This window comes from Terrapene carolina, unplaced genomic scaffold, assembly GCF_002925995.2.
Source record: "Terrapene carolina triunguis isolate 2854851 unplaced genomic scaffold, T_m_triunguis-2.0 Scaffold95, whole genome shotgun sequence".
NCBI classification, from domain to species: domain Eukaryota; kingdom Metazoa; phylum Chordata; order Testudines; family Emydidae; genus Terrapene; species Terrapene triunguis.
The window spans coordinates 13,202,099-13,219,588 of NW_020664446.1; the positions used below are offsets into that span (position 1 = coordinate 13,202,099).

The window sequence follows — 17,490 nt, forward strand, 5'->3', positions numbered from 1 at the left end:
CTTAACAGGGCAGGATGGTATAGTTCTGGGATTTAAGGCTGGGGACTTGGGAGATTTGCTGGTGCCTTTTTCTCTGTGATTCTTGAGTGGCTCAGGGAGCATTCATGCAATTTAGCTGGGTGTGAGGCTCCACATGCTGTTGTGGTGTGATAACAGTGCCTGGAGGGGTTTACTGCTTGTCACTAGCAAAGCATTGTGAGAGACAACCCAGGCTGGAGAGCTAAGGGGGCACAGTGGTACCCCAGTTTCAGGTTGTACCCTGGGGAATCACCCTGGGGAACAGTGGTTTTAAAAGTGAGGCATGGAAGATGGGGTGAAACTTGAGAGAGTCTGGTAACTGCAACTTCAAGGTAACTGTGTTAATCTGTTTCGTGATCTGGAAGGGCCCCAGGTACTTGTGGTCCAGTTTTGCAGTGGGGTGAGATGATCACTGGTTCTGGGTGGACAACCAAATCTTATCCCCTACTCCAAGACCAGGTGTTGGCAGGTGGGACCAGTTGGCGTACCATTTATAGGTAGCCTTGGTGACTTCTGATTGCCTCTGGACTTCTTGGTGTGCCTGCCAGATGCAGGTTCTGAGTTTGGTAACAGCAGGCATTGAGGATTCAGCAGAGATCTCTGGATGAGCACAAAGATAGAAACCCTAGTTAGCAAAGAAGGGAGTCTGCTTGGTGGAGGCATGTATGGCATTGCTGTATGTGAACTCGGCATGAGGGATCAGGGACATCCAATCATCTTGATGATAATTCAGAAAGAAATATAGGTATTGCTCGAGGATCTGAATGACCCACCCCATCTGCCCATTGGTGCTGGGGTGATAGGCTGTTGAGGTCAAGGTCTCGATACTCAGGCAGCATAGAAATTCTCACCAGAAGTGGGAAATAAACTGGGATCCTTAGTCAGACACCACTCCCGTGTGCAAATCGTGGAGACAGAAGATGTTGCTCACAAACAGGTGGGCTGTCTCCTGAGCAAAGGGAAGTGCTTGACATGGAATAAAATGCCCCATCTTAGTTAAGTGGTCAAGGCCTTGGGAAGGCAGTAATTCCACAAAAAATCCATGGAAACGATGGCCCAATGCTGAGGTGGAGTAGGTGAGGGCTGGAGGAGACCCAGTGGTCTTTAACAGAGGGGTCTTGGTACAGGCACAATGGTCACAGGACTCCATGTAGGATGCAACAGAGGTGCATATAGCCGTCTACTAAAAGTTCCTGGAAACCAGGTGTTAGGTCTTGGAACGACCGAAGTGGCCTGCTAGGGGGGCATCATGGCAGAGTTGTAGGACTCGAAGCGAGTGGCCCCTTCAGGCACATAGATATGTCCTTCATGGTATAAGATCCCATCTTGGAATGTGAAGCCTGTAGAGGTCTGGTCCTGGTCATGGTCCAAGGCTCGAAAGGTTTGGATAGCAAGGGATCGCTAGGCAACTGAATGTGGATGGAGGATAACAGTTCAGAGGCTATGGTGCAGGAAATGAAGTTTGAGGCTTGCGTATCGTGGATGTAGTCTCCTCACTGGGTTTGTAGCACTCATGCTTTTGTGAAAACACATCTGCCTTCCTGTTCCTTGTCCCCAGCCCGTAGGTGACCACAAACTCAAATTGCATAAAGAAGAGGGACCAGAGTGCATGCTGCTGGTTCAGGTGCTTGGCCATTTTTACGTATTATGAATTTTTAGGATTGATCAGAACTTGGACTGGGAATCTAGCACCCACCAGAAGATGGCACCATTCTTCAAAGGCTGCCTTGATAGCCAGCAATTCCTTGTCCAGAACATCATAGTTTACCTCAGCGGAAGTGAGTGTTCTTGTGTAAAAGGCACATCAGTGAAGCTGACCATCTGGAGCAGCATGTTGGGAAAGGACTGCCCCAGTATGAAGTTTGAAGCATCTGCCTCTACTGTGAACTGTCTGGCGGGGTCTGGGTGGATCAGGATGGGGGCTGTGATGAACTTGTGTTTCAGATTATCAAAGGCAGCCTGTGCTTCTGGGGACTATGAACATTCGGTCCCTTTCATATCAAGGCTGTAAGAGGGCTGGCCAAAGCAGAGAATCCTGGAATAAATAATCTATTCTCTGGACATTCTTCAGTGCCACCCAATCTGAAGGTCCATTTCCAGCCACTGAGTGGAGATGATATATCCAATGAATTCAACTGCCTTTCTCCTGTTTGGCATATAAATGATTCTGGCATAGTTTTTCAAGAATGCTACACACATGCTGGTTGTGAAGAGCCAGGTCTTTGGAGAAAATTAGAATGTCATCAAGGTAGATGATGACAAAGTGGTTTAGCATATCTCCAAATATATTGTTCATAAAGTATTGCATACTCTGAAGGGCATGACTAGAAATTCGTAGTGGCTGTATCTAGTACAAAAGGTGGTCTTTCACTCATCTCCCTCCTGCATGCGCCCCAGGTTATTAGCCTCATGCAGATCTAACTTTGTGAAAATACAGGCCACGTGGAGCTGGTCTAAGAGCTCATTGATAAGGGGGAACGGTTTTGTATGGTCACCTTGTTCAGGCCCAATAGTCAGTGCATGTATGGCCACAAGGAGCCATCTTTCTTCTTAATGAAAAAGATGGGAGCACTTGCTGGAGATGTGGATGGGCAGATGAAACCCTTCTGAAGTTTCTCCTGCAAGTACACGTGGAGAGAGACCAAAGTTCGGGTTTGGAGAGGGCCTATATCCAACCAAATGGGATCTTGGCTTCAGGCTAGAGATCGATTGGGCAATCGTAAGTTTGATGTGGGGGCAGGATATCTACCTTCCCCTTGTCAGAAACATCAGAGAAGTCACAGTACTTGTGGGGGATGTTGGCCAAAGCAGGAGGGGCCGCAGTGGATGCTGAGGAAGGTGTGTAGTGAATGAGGCAGGGGATTGTAGGGTGAGAAAGGAAGATTTCATAGTTAAGGCAATTGAATGATGCCCTGGAGAATCATATTCTATCCCTCTCTTTGCCACAAAGTTCCTATGTGATTCTAGTCAAGGTACTTAAACCAAACTTTTCAGAGATGGTACCTAATTGTGTGTTCCTTATTTGCTGGCTGCTTGACCTGAGACCCTAGAGTCTGATTTGCAGAAGTGCTGAGCACTCTCAGCTGCAACTGAAATCAATGGGAGTTGTGCTTGGAACATATAAAATGCTATGCAATGCTATGTAGTCTGGAAAAATTAGGTTCTATGTATCTCAGATTGGGCACCCAAAATTAGATAATTTTGTCCTTAATCTCTCTGTGTCTCAGTTCCCTATCTGTAAAATGGGGATATCGTCCCCTTGTTTCATGACAGTGAATTCATTAATGTTTGTGAAGCATCAGATATTATGATAATTAGCACCAAAAGAATGAAGTTAAGAAATATTTCACAAAGACTTGACTAGAAGAATAGGTCTATTCATGCATGCACAAAACTTCATTAACCTTATCAAGAGTCATGTGCACTCATCAAAGAGGGAAAATAGCGCTTTAAAAATAAATAGCAATGCAGAAGTTAAAGCATTGCTTTAAAATTTATTTTTCTATTTAATTAAATGGCTACTTTGTTTTGCCTAATTATTGTTGTACTTGCACATGAGTTTATTACTGGCATGTTGAATTGTTTCTAATGATTCTTTTGTCTTTCTTAATTGAGGAAGTAGTCAAGGTTTTTTTAGAGTTCAAAACAAAATTGTGAAAAGGCTATCACAACACTAAGCCCCAGCTGTATTTGATCATAGAAATTACTGATGTGATGTTGCTTAATATGATGCAGATGAAGGTCCTGATTCTCCAATGCCCCCTGCACCTTATGCAATCATGGATATCACTGGAAAGTGGATTTAAAATGCTGCTATTCTGACTTAGTATCATTTTTCCTTGCTTTGCAACGGTGTAAGTGACTGATTACTAGAGCTAGGTGAAAAATATTTTATTTTGGGGCAACCAGTACTATTCACGAATTTGACACAAATTTGGTGAATAGTTTTAGCCAAAAAAACTTGGAAGGGGGGAGCTAGTTTCACAGAGAGACTTAGGCAACGTTCAAAAAATGAAGGGGGTGGTGGTGCTGCCAGTTCTCCCCTTACAATATTTTATAGTCCTACTGTTAACAGCATTCACCTGGGATGTGAGGCACCCAGGTTCAATTCTCCACTCTACCTCATGTGGATAAGGGAATTTAAATTTGGGTCTCCGACATTGTATCTGAGTGCCACAACCACCAGGCAGATAGGATATTCTGTGGGGGGGTAGGGGGTCTCTCTCTCTTCTCCCTCTCCCCTCCCCCCAGTTGAAGCTTTTCCACTTTGTATAAATACTTATTGGGCCAGTGAGTCTGACTATATAGCCTGATGGTTAGGGGACTCACTGGGGTGAGAAACCCAGGTTCTAGAGTCTGCTTCAATGAATGTGGAACTCCGATGTCCTGCAATGAGATTATATTTTTAAAATAGGTGCAGTGAGAGAACAGAAACAAATATGACAGTAGAACGAAGAAAGAAAAAAAGAAATAATGAATAACAGATACAAAATTTCACAGATACAGTATAAAATTGATAGAAGACTGTCTATATTACATCAGATTTCTAGAGCTTTTAAACTGTTGAAAGTGTAACAATAAATAAAATACTAATAGGCCATTTTATGTAAAATATCTAAAAATTCAAAAGTTTTGTTACAAATAGAAGAATATAACATTGATTTTTATGTCTCACACTCTTTGTTAAAATTTGTTCAATAGTTAAGAGAAAAATCTATGCAACGTGCAAGACATTTAATAGCCTTGTCTTTTTAGAAAATCATTATAGCTAATTAACACTTTGTGAATGAAAAACGTGCTGGGAATTAAATTTGGATGGGGGAAAGTGTGTCTCAGACAGAACTGAAACTCATGGTCCTGATAAAAAATATTATTTTTCTTCCACTTTTATATTGCTTTATCTTTAAGAATACAAAGTAATACAATATAACATTTAAACATCTCAATTTAAACACACAAACATAAGCAATGATAATGTCATATTCACACTTACAAGTCATCTTTACCTAGTAAAAGAGCAAAAAGAAATCAAGCTGTCAAAGGGGAACATAAAGTATATCAATCATTCACTTCCAGCAAATTTGAAATTATCTGTTGGAACCTAATAAAACAACATAATGTTATAATTCTGCATATTGCATTGAGAAACTTATTTCTTTGTTATATAGCCTTATAGATGTGATGAGCAGCTGGTATGTTTTTACCTTTTACCTCATGCTCCATTTATATAAATGTGGAGAGGATTTAGCCAAGTAACAGCATTGTCTGTTCAGTTGGGCTGTGATATCTAGAAGCCAACGTATTCATCCTAAAGTTTACTTGGAAATAACCATTGTTTGAATGAGATGCAGGCCAGACAGATAAAGCAGTGTAAGAGTGCCTTTTAGTTGGTGTTGAACTACAGGTGGTAGAGTGGTGGTGATTGTATATGCTGTTTGAGTGCTTTACTATCAGCATTTTCACTCTCTTCCCCTGCTGCAGAAAGTTACACTGGAAGATTCTTACCTTCCATTTAATTGGGATCAATGCAGGTTTTTTCCCCAATTAAAGTAATTTGTTGTTGTGATCATGTCTCTTATAAACACAAAAAAAGGCTCATGAAAAGTAAAGGTTAAGGACGTTGAAATCATAGTTGTTTTAATACATACTTGCAACAGAAACAAAAGTATATGGAGCCAGATCCTCAGCTAGTGTAAATTACTTGATATAAGTACATATTAATTCTCATCTCAAGGAATCAATGTCGATAAATATTGTATGTAATTTAAATTAATGTAATTTCTGTTTGTTTAAAGTACTTCATACAACAAATCTGAATCCTATAATATAACTGGAACTCGTACTCACAGTGAACGCTGTTTTGCTTGGAATCATTCTTTTAGAATATAAACGTGTTACTGAGCAGCATGGCAGTTGGTTCACACTCTGATACTGAGTGTCCAGAATATGCTGAGTGTCCAGAATCCCTTAATTTCTTACCTATCTCATATGGGTGTTGCTGCACTGCTGTAAGATCTCTAGTATAGCCGTAGCTTTGAATATAAAATGTTACCATATAAAACCAATTTTTATTCTCTTTGGTAATTTATGGTTATTGTGTTGCAGATGCAAGGCCAAGAAAAAAGTGGAAGTCTTGTTGTAAACTATTGTAGATAGTAAAGATATGGGGAGTTATCTAGTTCACCATCTTTTGCCATTGGGAGAGGCTTTTATTTTTTCCTGAATAACAAGATCCTTTTTCCTTGGCATTTACTTTACAAACACAGATTAAATGAGAGTAACACAGTATCTGTGAAGCTGCTAACATTAATGATGTTGACATATAGCTAAAGGAAAAAATATTCATCTTTATGGTATAACAGACAATAAAAAGCTAAACATTTTGAAGTAATTGAAAAATATGTATTTCTGGGAAATTATTTTGCTGACTGCTAAGTAACTTCAATTTTAAAAGATTAAATGTAGCTTTTCAACTTCTATTTTATTTTACTTTTTAAAGTCATGTGCACATAAGATGCCAAAATCTCGTTGTTGGAACACATGTGGCCTGGGGTCTACTCTCACCCTCTCACTGTGTGATCTTGTGCAGGTCACTTAAGCTTCTTGGCTGAGATTCTGTGCTGCACCTCTAAGAGATCACAGCAAAAGGCCAAGTGGCGGGCTGTAGTGTCTTTAAGCCATCTTTGTATTCTTCAAATTCTGAGCTGCTCCATGGTTCCTGGTGTAACGTTAACAGCCCTGGAGGCCAGTCTAGATTATAGCAGTCTGCCCCTTTCTAGCTATGGTCCATAGCACTGCCCAGACTCTCCACCGTGCTGTGTTGTGGCCCTGTTCCTGATATGCCCCTCCCACCCTCTGCTGTGTCACATCCCTACACTGGAGAGTGCAGCCTATTGTTGTCTGTTGGCTGGTCCCACGGTTTTGAGAGCCCTTTTGCATCACTCCTAGCCCTTTTACTTGGCATAAAGTTGCTGGAGTAGGGATGACAATCTTACCCTTTGTCTACCTACATTTGTTTATCTACCTATACAATCAATGGGGATCATAATATTTAGTAATTGTATGAGGGGCCTATCATGAGGGATAGCAAGGCTTTCTTAATTATGTTTGTAAAACTATATAAGTGCAACTGTACCATTTAGTTAAGCCTTCCTTGCCGCTCCCCTCCTTCCTCTCCTTCTCCCTTGTCGTTTTGCACTTTGCTCATTACTCAAGCTCTCCTTTTTTAATGAAGACAGGACAAGCACCTGCCTCTGTGCTGAGTCCACTGCACTGCCACTCACCAATCTGGTCAGCCACAGAGTACTGTAAGGAAATGCCAGGTTTCAGATCATGACCTAGATTCCCTATAGTACTGCACAGAAGACTTCTGTCAGTAGCAGGAAGATGCCATCAGACCCAACAGAAAAGCATCAATTGAGACTGATATAACTTCTTCCTGCCTTGACCCTGCCTTCTACTTCCTTAATAGTTGTTACTAGTTTTGTTCAGAGGAACATAGGTTTTATATATGTAAGATGAGGCTCATTAGTGGCTAACAGAATTTCATGGAAAGAGGTATGATTAGAGGACACCAAAAATCATTGTTGGGTATTGTTGCCTGAAAGTGGTATAAAAAGGAACTACTAAACAACCTCCATTCCCTTTCTTTCCTTTAGTAGGATGAGACTTGGTGGTAAAATTTATTATCGATATGAAGGATATTATAGAGGAAATCTTTTTTGAAATAAATGACCAAACTCCCATTTGTTTCAATGGAGCCAAGATTTCACCATAGAACTGCAGCAGTTCTGCAATGGGGTATACTGGTATGGTGTACTATTGGTGCTAAAATTCCAATGTACCACTTCATTATTAGCCGTATAACTACAGCACCATACCTGTGTGCACCTTTACTGTAGAGACAGTTCTTTTATTTTTCGGTACTGTGAAGCTTAGTAATTGTAACATCTATATAATTCAGTTGCAGAACATTGTAAAATCCATGCAAGTATTAGAATAAACCTAAAACATTTAAGTGCATTTTTAACAAAAATTTAAACCATTTTTCAGTGTAAAAATCTGGAAACTGACAATGTTCCTACTATATTTTATAGGCTCTTTTGAAAAAACGTACTAATTCAGGAGGCACGACTATCTTGGTAATAGTACAATTTATAATTTAGTGAAAAATAACTTTTGAATCTTTATGCTAATTCTTATTTCTCAATTTAGACTATTTTGCTTAAGTTCATACTTTCTGACTGCACCGACAGATTGTTTGGTGACAAATACATAAACATTGAAATGCCAAATGACTTTCTGACCTTTACCATTCTCCATATATTTGAAGTAAAAGTAATAGTAAATGTTCAGGTACTACAGTACGTTTAATATTTTTTAAAATATATGTGCACCAGAATCCTACTTGGCAGTTTTTTTACAATCTGTTTTGCCCACAGACAGCCTTTTGATTGACTACCAGTTTACCTTCAGCTTATTACAAGAAGATGATCGCCACTTCACTGCCATAAACTTTATAGCAAACCCTGAACAGGTGAGAAATGTAATTAATCAATCCTAATGTAATTTTCTTCAAAATTTTCCATTGTATTTGATTGTGATTTTAGCTCTGCCAAGCACCTGTCAGGTATCTAGGGATAATCCAAAACTTGTTGACATCACTGGACTTTCTTTGACTTCTATGCAAGACCCATCTTTAAACTTCTTTAACTTTCTGAAAAGTAGGTGTTCTTGAGATAAATATCTCTAAATTCAGTTTCCATATTTTTGATATTGCAGCTTTCTAAAACATTCATATAACTTACAAAATTATATTTCTGTCATTTTAGAGGAGCAATCTAAACAAATAGGTTTGCATTGTTGTTCTCTGTTGTCCTCTTGCAACCTCACTGCAACACAGGCATAGCACATGGTCTGATCAGCAACTCCAAAACATGGCAGATGTGTACCAGCATTGGCTGTTTAGGGTATTGCTTTTAGCTACTTTTCTGGTTACAGGCTTATATTGTTGTTGCAAAATACACAGTCTTGTCTGACTAAGCCAGACTTTTCTTAGGTGGGGAAGGAAAAGAGCACACAAAGGGTATATGGGGAGGCTAGGGGGGAGGCTGTGACAAAGCCTCACATCCCAGGTGGTATTTGGGATGCTTCTGGAGCTGGTTGAGGTGGTGTTGGCATCTGGTGCCTCCCTCTGGCCTGATCTGGTCAGGACATTTCTAGAATTAGGATGAAGAAGGTCGGGGGTTCCAGAAGGTGGGGAAGGAGAGTGGCAGCTATGGTAGGGAAGATTGCAGTAGCTAATTTTTTGTCACAAAATACCCATCCCTAGATATGTATAAAATTGAGTTATATTTTAATGAGTGTGTCCTCATGACCTAAACCAGAGAATTTTCAGCAGAGGATAATTATGATGATGCATCACATAGATTATATGATAAGAAGATCTCATGTTTAAGATGTCTCATCTCATTTGCCACTTAGGGCTCATTTACACTGTCCTACAGTTCAGAGTACTGGGGTGTGAATAGAAGTGTGCACCCAGGAGCATGCTGAGCTGTAATTGTCCCATGTAAATACTGTGGGTGTAAACTAAAAGGTTCTTACTTTGCATTAATGTAGTCCTGCTTGAAGAGGACTACACTACGAACCTTTTAGTTGGCACCCACAGCGTCCACACGAGGGAGTTACAGCACAGCTCTTTGGTGTGCATTGCTATTCACACCCCTGTAGCCGAAACTATTGGGCAGTGTAGACATAGCTTCTGTGTAGTACTGAGGACATATTTTCCTACTGTTTTCCTACTTCTCAGGAATCTCAGTCTCACTTTATGATGATGAGAAAGTGGCACAAAAATAACCCTAAATAAATAAATAAAACTTTGTAAAAGGCAGCAGAGACTGTTCAGAAATTTTCTGAGTCAAATCAAAATTACAAAGTGAATGAGCGAATGGCCCTAATGCCATACGGGCATCAATCTTGGCTAGAGGCTTGAGGCCCTGCCAGGCTGTGAGCCTGTAATCACAGTGAAGCTTGTATGTTTGACTCTGATTTAAAAGAACTGGATGTATACATTTTGGATGGTTGTATATTGGAAATGAAATGAAGTTTATGGTGGACCTGATATTCTGTGAATGTTTTTTGGTGTTAGTTTACTATAAAGGGTGATTTCCTTGATTTGTGGTGATTATGTTCCCAGGAAATTAATCTGAGCAATCTTATCTCAAAGTTAGTTCTGTGTGTGAGTCAGAAAGTATTTTCTAAAAGTGAAGGTTACTACAGTATATATAGTCTACCAAAGACATTAATGATCTGGAGGTTGGCGTGGACTGTACCCTCAACAAGTTTGCAGATGACACTAAATTGGGAGGAATGGTAGATACGCTGGAGGGTGGGGATAGGATACAGAAGGACCTAGACAAATTAGAGGATTGGGCCAAAAGAAATCTGATGAGGTTCAACAAGGATGAGTGCAGAGTCCTGCACTTAGGACGGAAGAATCCCATGCACTGCTACAGACTAGGGACTGAATGGCTAGGAAGCAGTTCTGCAGAAAAGGACGTAGGGGTTACAGTGGACGAGAAGCTGGATATGAGTCAACAGTGTGTTCTTGTTGCCAAGAAGGCTAACAGCATTTTGGGCTGTATAAGTAGGGGCATTGCCAACAGATCGAGGGACGTGATCATTCCCCTCTATTTGACATTGGTCAGGCCTCATCTGGAGTGCTGTGTTCAGTTTTGGGCCCCACACTACAAGAAGGATGTGGAAAAATTGGAAAAAGTCCAGTGGAGGGCAACAAAAATGATTAGGGGGCTGGAGCACATGACTTATGAGGAGAGGCTGAGGGAACTGGGATTATTTAGTCTGCAGAAGAGAAGAATGAGGAGGGATTTGATAGCTGCTTTCAACTACCTGAAAGGGGGTTCCAAAGAGGATGGATCTAGACTGTTCTCAGTGATAGCAGATGACAGAACAAGGAGTAATGGTCTCAAGTTGAAATGGGGGAGGTTTAGGTTGGATATTAGGAAAAACCTTTTCACTAGGAGGGTGGTGAAGCACTGGAATGGGTTACCTAGGGAGGTGGTGGAATCTCCTTCCTTAGAGGTTTTTAAGGTCAGGCTTGACAAAGCCCTGGCTGGGATGATTTAGTTGGGGATTGGTCCTGCTTTGAGCAGGGGGTTGGATTAGATGACCTCCTGAGGTCCCTTCCAACCCTGATATTCTATGATTCTATGACAGTGGTGGAAACCCACTAACTGGGATCATTTAAGTATAGACTGGATGAAATATGTTAGAATATCCTTTACTGAGCAAATTTTTGTTAGCAAGACAAGTAATTTTTATGAATATTTTTATTCATATATAGGCTGAGTTTTTTAGTTTTCAAAAAATAGTGTTTCTTGATTTGGATTGTAATATAAAACAAGATCATTGGTGAAAGTTATATCTCAGGGTCATGTCCTGCCAATGGGAGTTTTGCTCTTGACTTCACTGGGCCCAGTGTTTGCAGTCTACAGTAGATATGTGAAAAAGGGGGAGAATTAAAAAGTTTGTTTAATTATGTACAATAGAGGTACATTCAGTGCAGTACGTTTCTGTTATATTTTGTTAATTTTAATGTTATCTTTTCTTTATATCTAGTCAAACAAAAATTTGGATATATCAATTAATGCATCAAACAACTTTAACCTCAATATTACATGGTCTATTGGTTCTACAGGTAAGGAAGCATTTTGGCATGATGTCTTTGCCCTGTATGTCTCAAGAACTGTTCGTTTAAGCTATTTTAAGATAATTGTCCTCTTTGTTGCTAATTTCAGTAATAAAATTTTATAAAATGTATTATTTTACTATTATCATTATGCTAGTATTAATAATATTACTTAAAATTCAGATAATAATTTGTAATCTGAACAAAGCTTCATTAACATGTTAACTTTCTCTTCTATTCAATTAAAATTACTTTGGTAGCAAAAGCTTGTACTCTATTTAATTTTTTAAAATGGCAGTGTTATGAAATGCTGTGATTTTAATTAAGATAAATTACTTCCTAAACTACCGGGGAGACTGAGATTTTAATTTCTTTGTTTCAGTGTTCAAGCTAAAAATTTAATTATTAACCTTAATATCGATATCAAACAATAAAATTCATCTGTGAATGCTGATAAAAGGAGCTGCTTATCTGTTTTTTTCCCAAACTTTGAACCCCATTATGCCTTTTGCTTTAATAAAGAGGAAGAAAAGCTTTATTTAGGAAGTTTCCATGAATTGGTTCTGTTGACTTTCTGAAAATATATCCAAGGAGAAGCATAATGCTTACAACTTAAAATGTACATTTTTTAAAAAAGAATAAAACTAGGCCTTTAAAGATGGTTTAAGAACTTACATATTCTTGAGAATTTTTGCACTTAGTTGCATCTAACAGTATTTTATGGGAGGTCTTGAAAGCTTTGTTTTAACATATCTTTGCTAGCAAATTCTATTTTTTTCCATGATCATCTTTTTTACTTTACTAAGTCAGCAATGCCCTGATCAAACAGAATTGGTGAGAAGCCTTATGGTTTACAATAAATGATATATGGTTATCTGGTTTATTATTCAAGTTTCTAAGAGCAGTTGAAACAGTATAGCAATATTTTAAAATGTAGACAAATTCACTTTCCACACTTTAGTAACCTATGAATTTTTATTGAAATGGGATGTAAATTACTAGGGGAAACCGTATTAGCTGTGTAGTTAACCGGGATAAGCTTGCAATAAAACTCATATCAAAGTACATCTTCCATCAATTTTATGAATCATTCATAATCTTTTGAAATTGGCATGGTAGTGTGTGTGAATTTTCTATGTGTGTGTATATATGTGTGTCATATACTTGTATGTTTAATGTATAATATATAATAAACAGAAAATAAAATATAAAAGAATGTTAAGGTTGCAATGTCAAGCACTCTCAAGTAAAGTTAAATTGCAGGTGCCTGAGCAAACTTACTTTGGCCCCTTTTATGATAATTTAATATTTCTTTATATTTTTAGCAGGAACAATATCTGGAGAAGAGATTCCTGTTGTTTCCAAGACTAATGTCAAGGAATTTACAGATAGCTTTTCTTGTGAAAAATTCAACTTTCGGAGTAACCCAAACATCACTTTCTATGTGTATGTCAGCAATTTTTCCTGGCCAATCAAAATACAGGTTAGTTGTAAATATTAAGCCATTTACTACTCCTGGTGATTGTGAGAGGTTTTGTTTTGTTACTTAAATGAATATTTCCACTGCTATGGAGACTGCAGAAATGATTATTATGTAGATAATATATTCTCCAGAGTATGATTTGTTGTATATATTTAGTCTTTTTGCAAACTGGAGTACCTCCAAATGACTAATGACTTACTCCTGTTTATTTATGTTCCATTAATTATGACATTTGTATTGAGGGCTATTTTGTTTACAAATGTTTGTTCAAAATGAATGAGATTTTTAATCCTCAATTGTACCCTCAAGGTAAAAATTAGTGCATAACAATAATATATGTTCTGATTAGGTTTTTGTAAACCATTAGCTTTCTTACTAATTGAATTTTAATTGGTTAAAGGTTTAATGTCTGTGCTGTACTATAGTGTGACAGCTTGTATTCAGCGTTGTTGTAGCTGTGCTGGTCTCAGGATATTAGCGAGACAAGTTGGGTGAGGTAGTATCTTTTAGTGGATAAACTTCTGTTGGTGAGAGAGACATAACATTTGGTAAAAGGTGTATTCATTTAGAATTCATTTTCTCTTTTGGGACTTAAACGAGTGAGGTGTTTAATACCCTGAATTTCTAGTGATATCAGTGGGAATTGATGGCACTGAGTATCTCTCTCGATTCAGGCCTCTAAGGTGTGAGATTCTTCCGTAGTTGTTATACTGTTTTGTGTTTTTTTGCTAGAAATTTCAAGGATCTTTCTAGCTTTCATTAATATAGCTGCATTTTGGATTGCTGATTGTCTGTCCATCCCACAGAGGACATTTCAGAAGGTATCTGGATGAAAGGCTTACAGCCTCAATTTCATTAAAGAATTATTTTTAGAATAAATTGTTAAAATCACATATGGCTTTCCAAGTCCCTTGTGTTTTACTTAATCCATCACAACAGGCCCAAATTTCCTGCTAGCAGTACTGCCACAAATCAGCCAAGTACATGGCACCCATCACTACAAGCATCCCATAACCATGTCCAAGTCAAGATAATTAGGTATAAAAGTTAGGGTTATCCAGTGCAAAAGCTGTTTCACCCATCCATAAGAATCATCTTATGAGTAGACCCTGATTACCTGGACTGAGCCTAGATTCAGGACAATGGGCTAAAACAATTACCTTCAAACCATAAAGGAACCTGACACAGAAACATCACCATTTAGCCTGTATATTCTCTAACACTGGGTGAGCCTAAAATTAGTCAGGCATTCTCTCCTATGCACCAGACCTATTGTGTGAAGATAGGACTGCCTCTTCTGCCAGAAATCCCTCATGGTTGGCACTCTTAAATAATATAACCTATGTATGAGTCAACCGGTCATTTCTTCTCTCATAATGCAAGAGCTGAGGATACCTGAATCACCCTTCTAAGACAAACATTATTAAGAAGACATAATCCTATAATGTTCATCTATTACCATGCCAGCTTGCCGTGAACTCTGCCTGAAGATCTACGTTGTCACGGGGGATGCAGTACCCCACAATCTTGAGGAAGAAGAAACCGAAAGACAAAATCAGTACCTGAAAATACCTGATCGTCTCATCCATGTTCTGCTCTAAAACTTCGGCATACTGATGTAAGAGAGAATGAAAACTACCAACTTCTGGAATTGCTGACCTGGTCATATCAAGCATGGCCACCACTTGACTTATAAATGAATGTGGGGTTTTGCCTAGTGAGTGAGACCCTATTTTTAAGTACCACTGCAGACTGATAGCATGTTAGTATTCTCCCTTCCCCATGCATTAACAACCAAGAGTCTGGGCAAACCACCATAGCTTGGGATGCTCTCGGAGTGAATAAGTCCCCCTCAAACTCTCTCTTCTTCTCTGAGTGCTTGTCCATATATTTTCCACTCTTGGAGTATATGTACCCCATATACTCAAGCTCTTTTTTTTTTTTTTTTTGGACAGCAGTGTTTGTTGAAGCTGCACTTGTGCCCTAGGCGTCAGAGTCTGTTTCTCTTGCTCACTGTGCGACTAATACTTTGTACTATAAATAGTTGTTGAGATGTTTAGTGTTGGTGAGTCATAGTTATTAGTCTTTTATGCCCTTTATTATAAAAAACAAAAAACAATAGTTTCTTAATTTCTCTACTGTGACTTTCCCAGTAACATGTCCAGCCCTTATGGCAGAGCCAAAGTCTCCTGGATTTAAAATCTGCCCATTGTGTGATGTTGTGATGCTGCTTAATGTTGGTAATGCAAGGTGCCTATTCCTCTTGGGAGGAAGGAACACTGTTCTGCCAAGAGGCAGAGACTTAGGTCGCCCTCTCCAGGTCTAGCAAGAAAAGGCAGAGATCCCCTCATCCTTCCTCTCTTATAGAGGGCTTAAGGCCTAAAATGGGCCTGTCTGGCATCTTCTCAGGCACTAGTCATTGTGCTTCTGAACTAGCTCAGTCAAGCTTCAGGTGTCACCCAGTAGTGATCCCTCAACACCGAGCCTCTCGACACTGGCAACTTCAGTACCCACCACTCCTGTACGGATGGCTTGTATCTACCTGCACATAGCACTGCCATTCTTGTTTGCGAAAACTTTTACAGTTACGAGTAACCATAGTGTCCTGGGGCTGGCTAAATCACCTCTACTTTCATCTGGGGCAAAGATACCATCCTCCCTACTAGCCATTGCCCCAGTACAGCGCTGAGCACGTTAGCAGGACTAGCCACCCCGTAAACTGATATTTATGTGGGACTCCAATTATGACTGCCCTGCTTCTGGAACTGGAATATGCTTTAGAGTATTGACTACAAGGTGTAGCCAATTGATTGACTACACTCACAGTTTGTTCAAGAGACCAAATAACCAAACATAGCCAAATTTATTGTCTAAAAACAAAGCAATACACTGCAAAAAGGAGACTTACATACCTACCTTCTGGGAAGTAAATGCTCGCAGTGTGTTCACCTTTTATAGAAGGTATGCTTCACAGATATGCATTTCAGCTACTAGTATTTCTGGTATGATTTTACAAGTAACAAAACTCTTTACACATCACTTAAAGTTTAATTCACTTGTTTGTGCCAGCTTTGTCCTTGGTATCTCCCCATATATTTCCATATCTCGTTTTGAATACTACATTCCAAGTGTTGATGTGCCATGAAAGTACTCCCTAACTGTACTCGGTGCGAAGTATTTATGAGTCTTTGCTTTGACAAGTTTCCTATTTTTTAATGTCACAGCTGACTTCAGCATTGCAAAGTGTGAAACTGCAGAAAAACCTAAGAGTCTCTGGATTAAGTTTAGAAGTGTGAGCAACAAGGGTGATGTCCTGATGTGAATCTGCTATAGACCACCAGACCGGGGGATGAGGTGGACGAGGCTTTCTTCAGGCAACTAACAGAAGTTGCTAGATCACAGGCCCTAGTTCTCATAGACTTCAATCACCCCGCTATCTGCTGGGAGAGCAATACAGCAGTGCACAGACAATCCAGGAAGTTTTGGGAAAGTGTAGGGCACAATTTACTGGTGCAAGTGCTGGAGGAAACAAGTAGGGGCAGAGCTCTTCTTGACCTGCTGCTCACAAACAGGGAAGAATTAGTAGGGGAAGCAAAAGTTGATGGGAATTTGGGAGGCAGTGACCATGAGATGGTCAAGTTCGGGATCCTGACACAAGGAAGAAAGGAGAGCAGCAGAATATGGACCCTGGACTTCAGAAAAGCATACTTTGACTCCCTCAGGGAACTGATGGACAGGATCCCCTGGGAGAATAACATGAGGGGGAAAGGAGTCCAGGAGAGCTGGCTGTATTTTAAAGAATCCTTATTGAGGTTGCAGGAACAAACCATCCCGATGTATAGAAAGAATAGTAAATATGGCAGGCGACCAGCTTGGCTTAACAGTGAAATCCTTGCTGATCTTAAACACAAAAAAGAAGCTTACAAGAAGTGGAAGCTTGGACAAATGACCAGGGAAGAGTATAAAAATATTGCTCAGGAATGCAGGAGTGAAATCAGGAAGGCCAAATCACACTTGGAGTTGCAGCTAGCAAGGGATATCAAGAGTAACAAGAAGGGTTTCCACAGGTATGTTAGCAACAAGAAGAAAGTTAAGGAAAGTGTGGGCCCCTTACTGAATGGGGGAGGCAACCTAGTGACAGAGGATGTGGTAAAAGCTAATGTACTCAATGCTTTTTTTGCCTTTGTCTTCACAAACAAGGTCAGCTCCCAGACTACTGCACTAGGAAGCACAGTATGGGGAGGAGGTGACCAGCCCTCTGTGGAGAAAGAAGTGGTTC

At 39.6% G+C, this 17,490-nt stretch overlaps 1 protein-coding gene across 1 annotated transcript in view; it reads left to right on the forward strand.

The window, feature by feature from the left end:
- ATRNL1 (attractin like 1) overlaps nt 1-17,490 on the forward strand; it is a 998,829-nt gene that overhangs the window by 486,165 nt on the left and 495,174 nt on the right. The window contains exons 22-24 of the mRNA XM_026651053.2: nt 8,460-8,554; nt 11,659-11,737; nt 13,054-13,211. Of these exons, the coding sequence (XP_026506838.1) occupies nt 8,460-8,554; nt 11,659-11,737; nt 13,054-13,211 (332 nt within the window). The remainder of the gene's footprint in view (nt 1-8,459; nt 8,555-11,658; nt 11,738-13,053; nt 13,212-17,490) is intronic.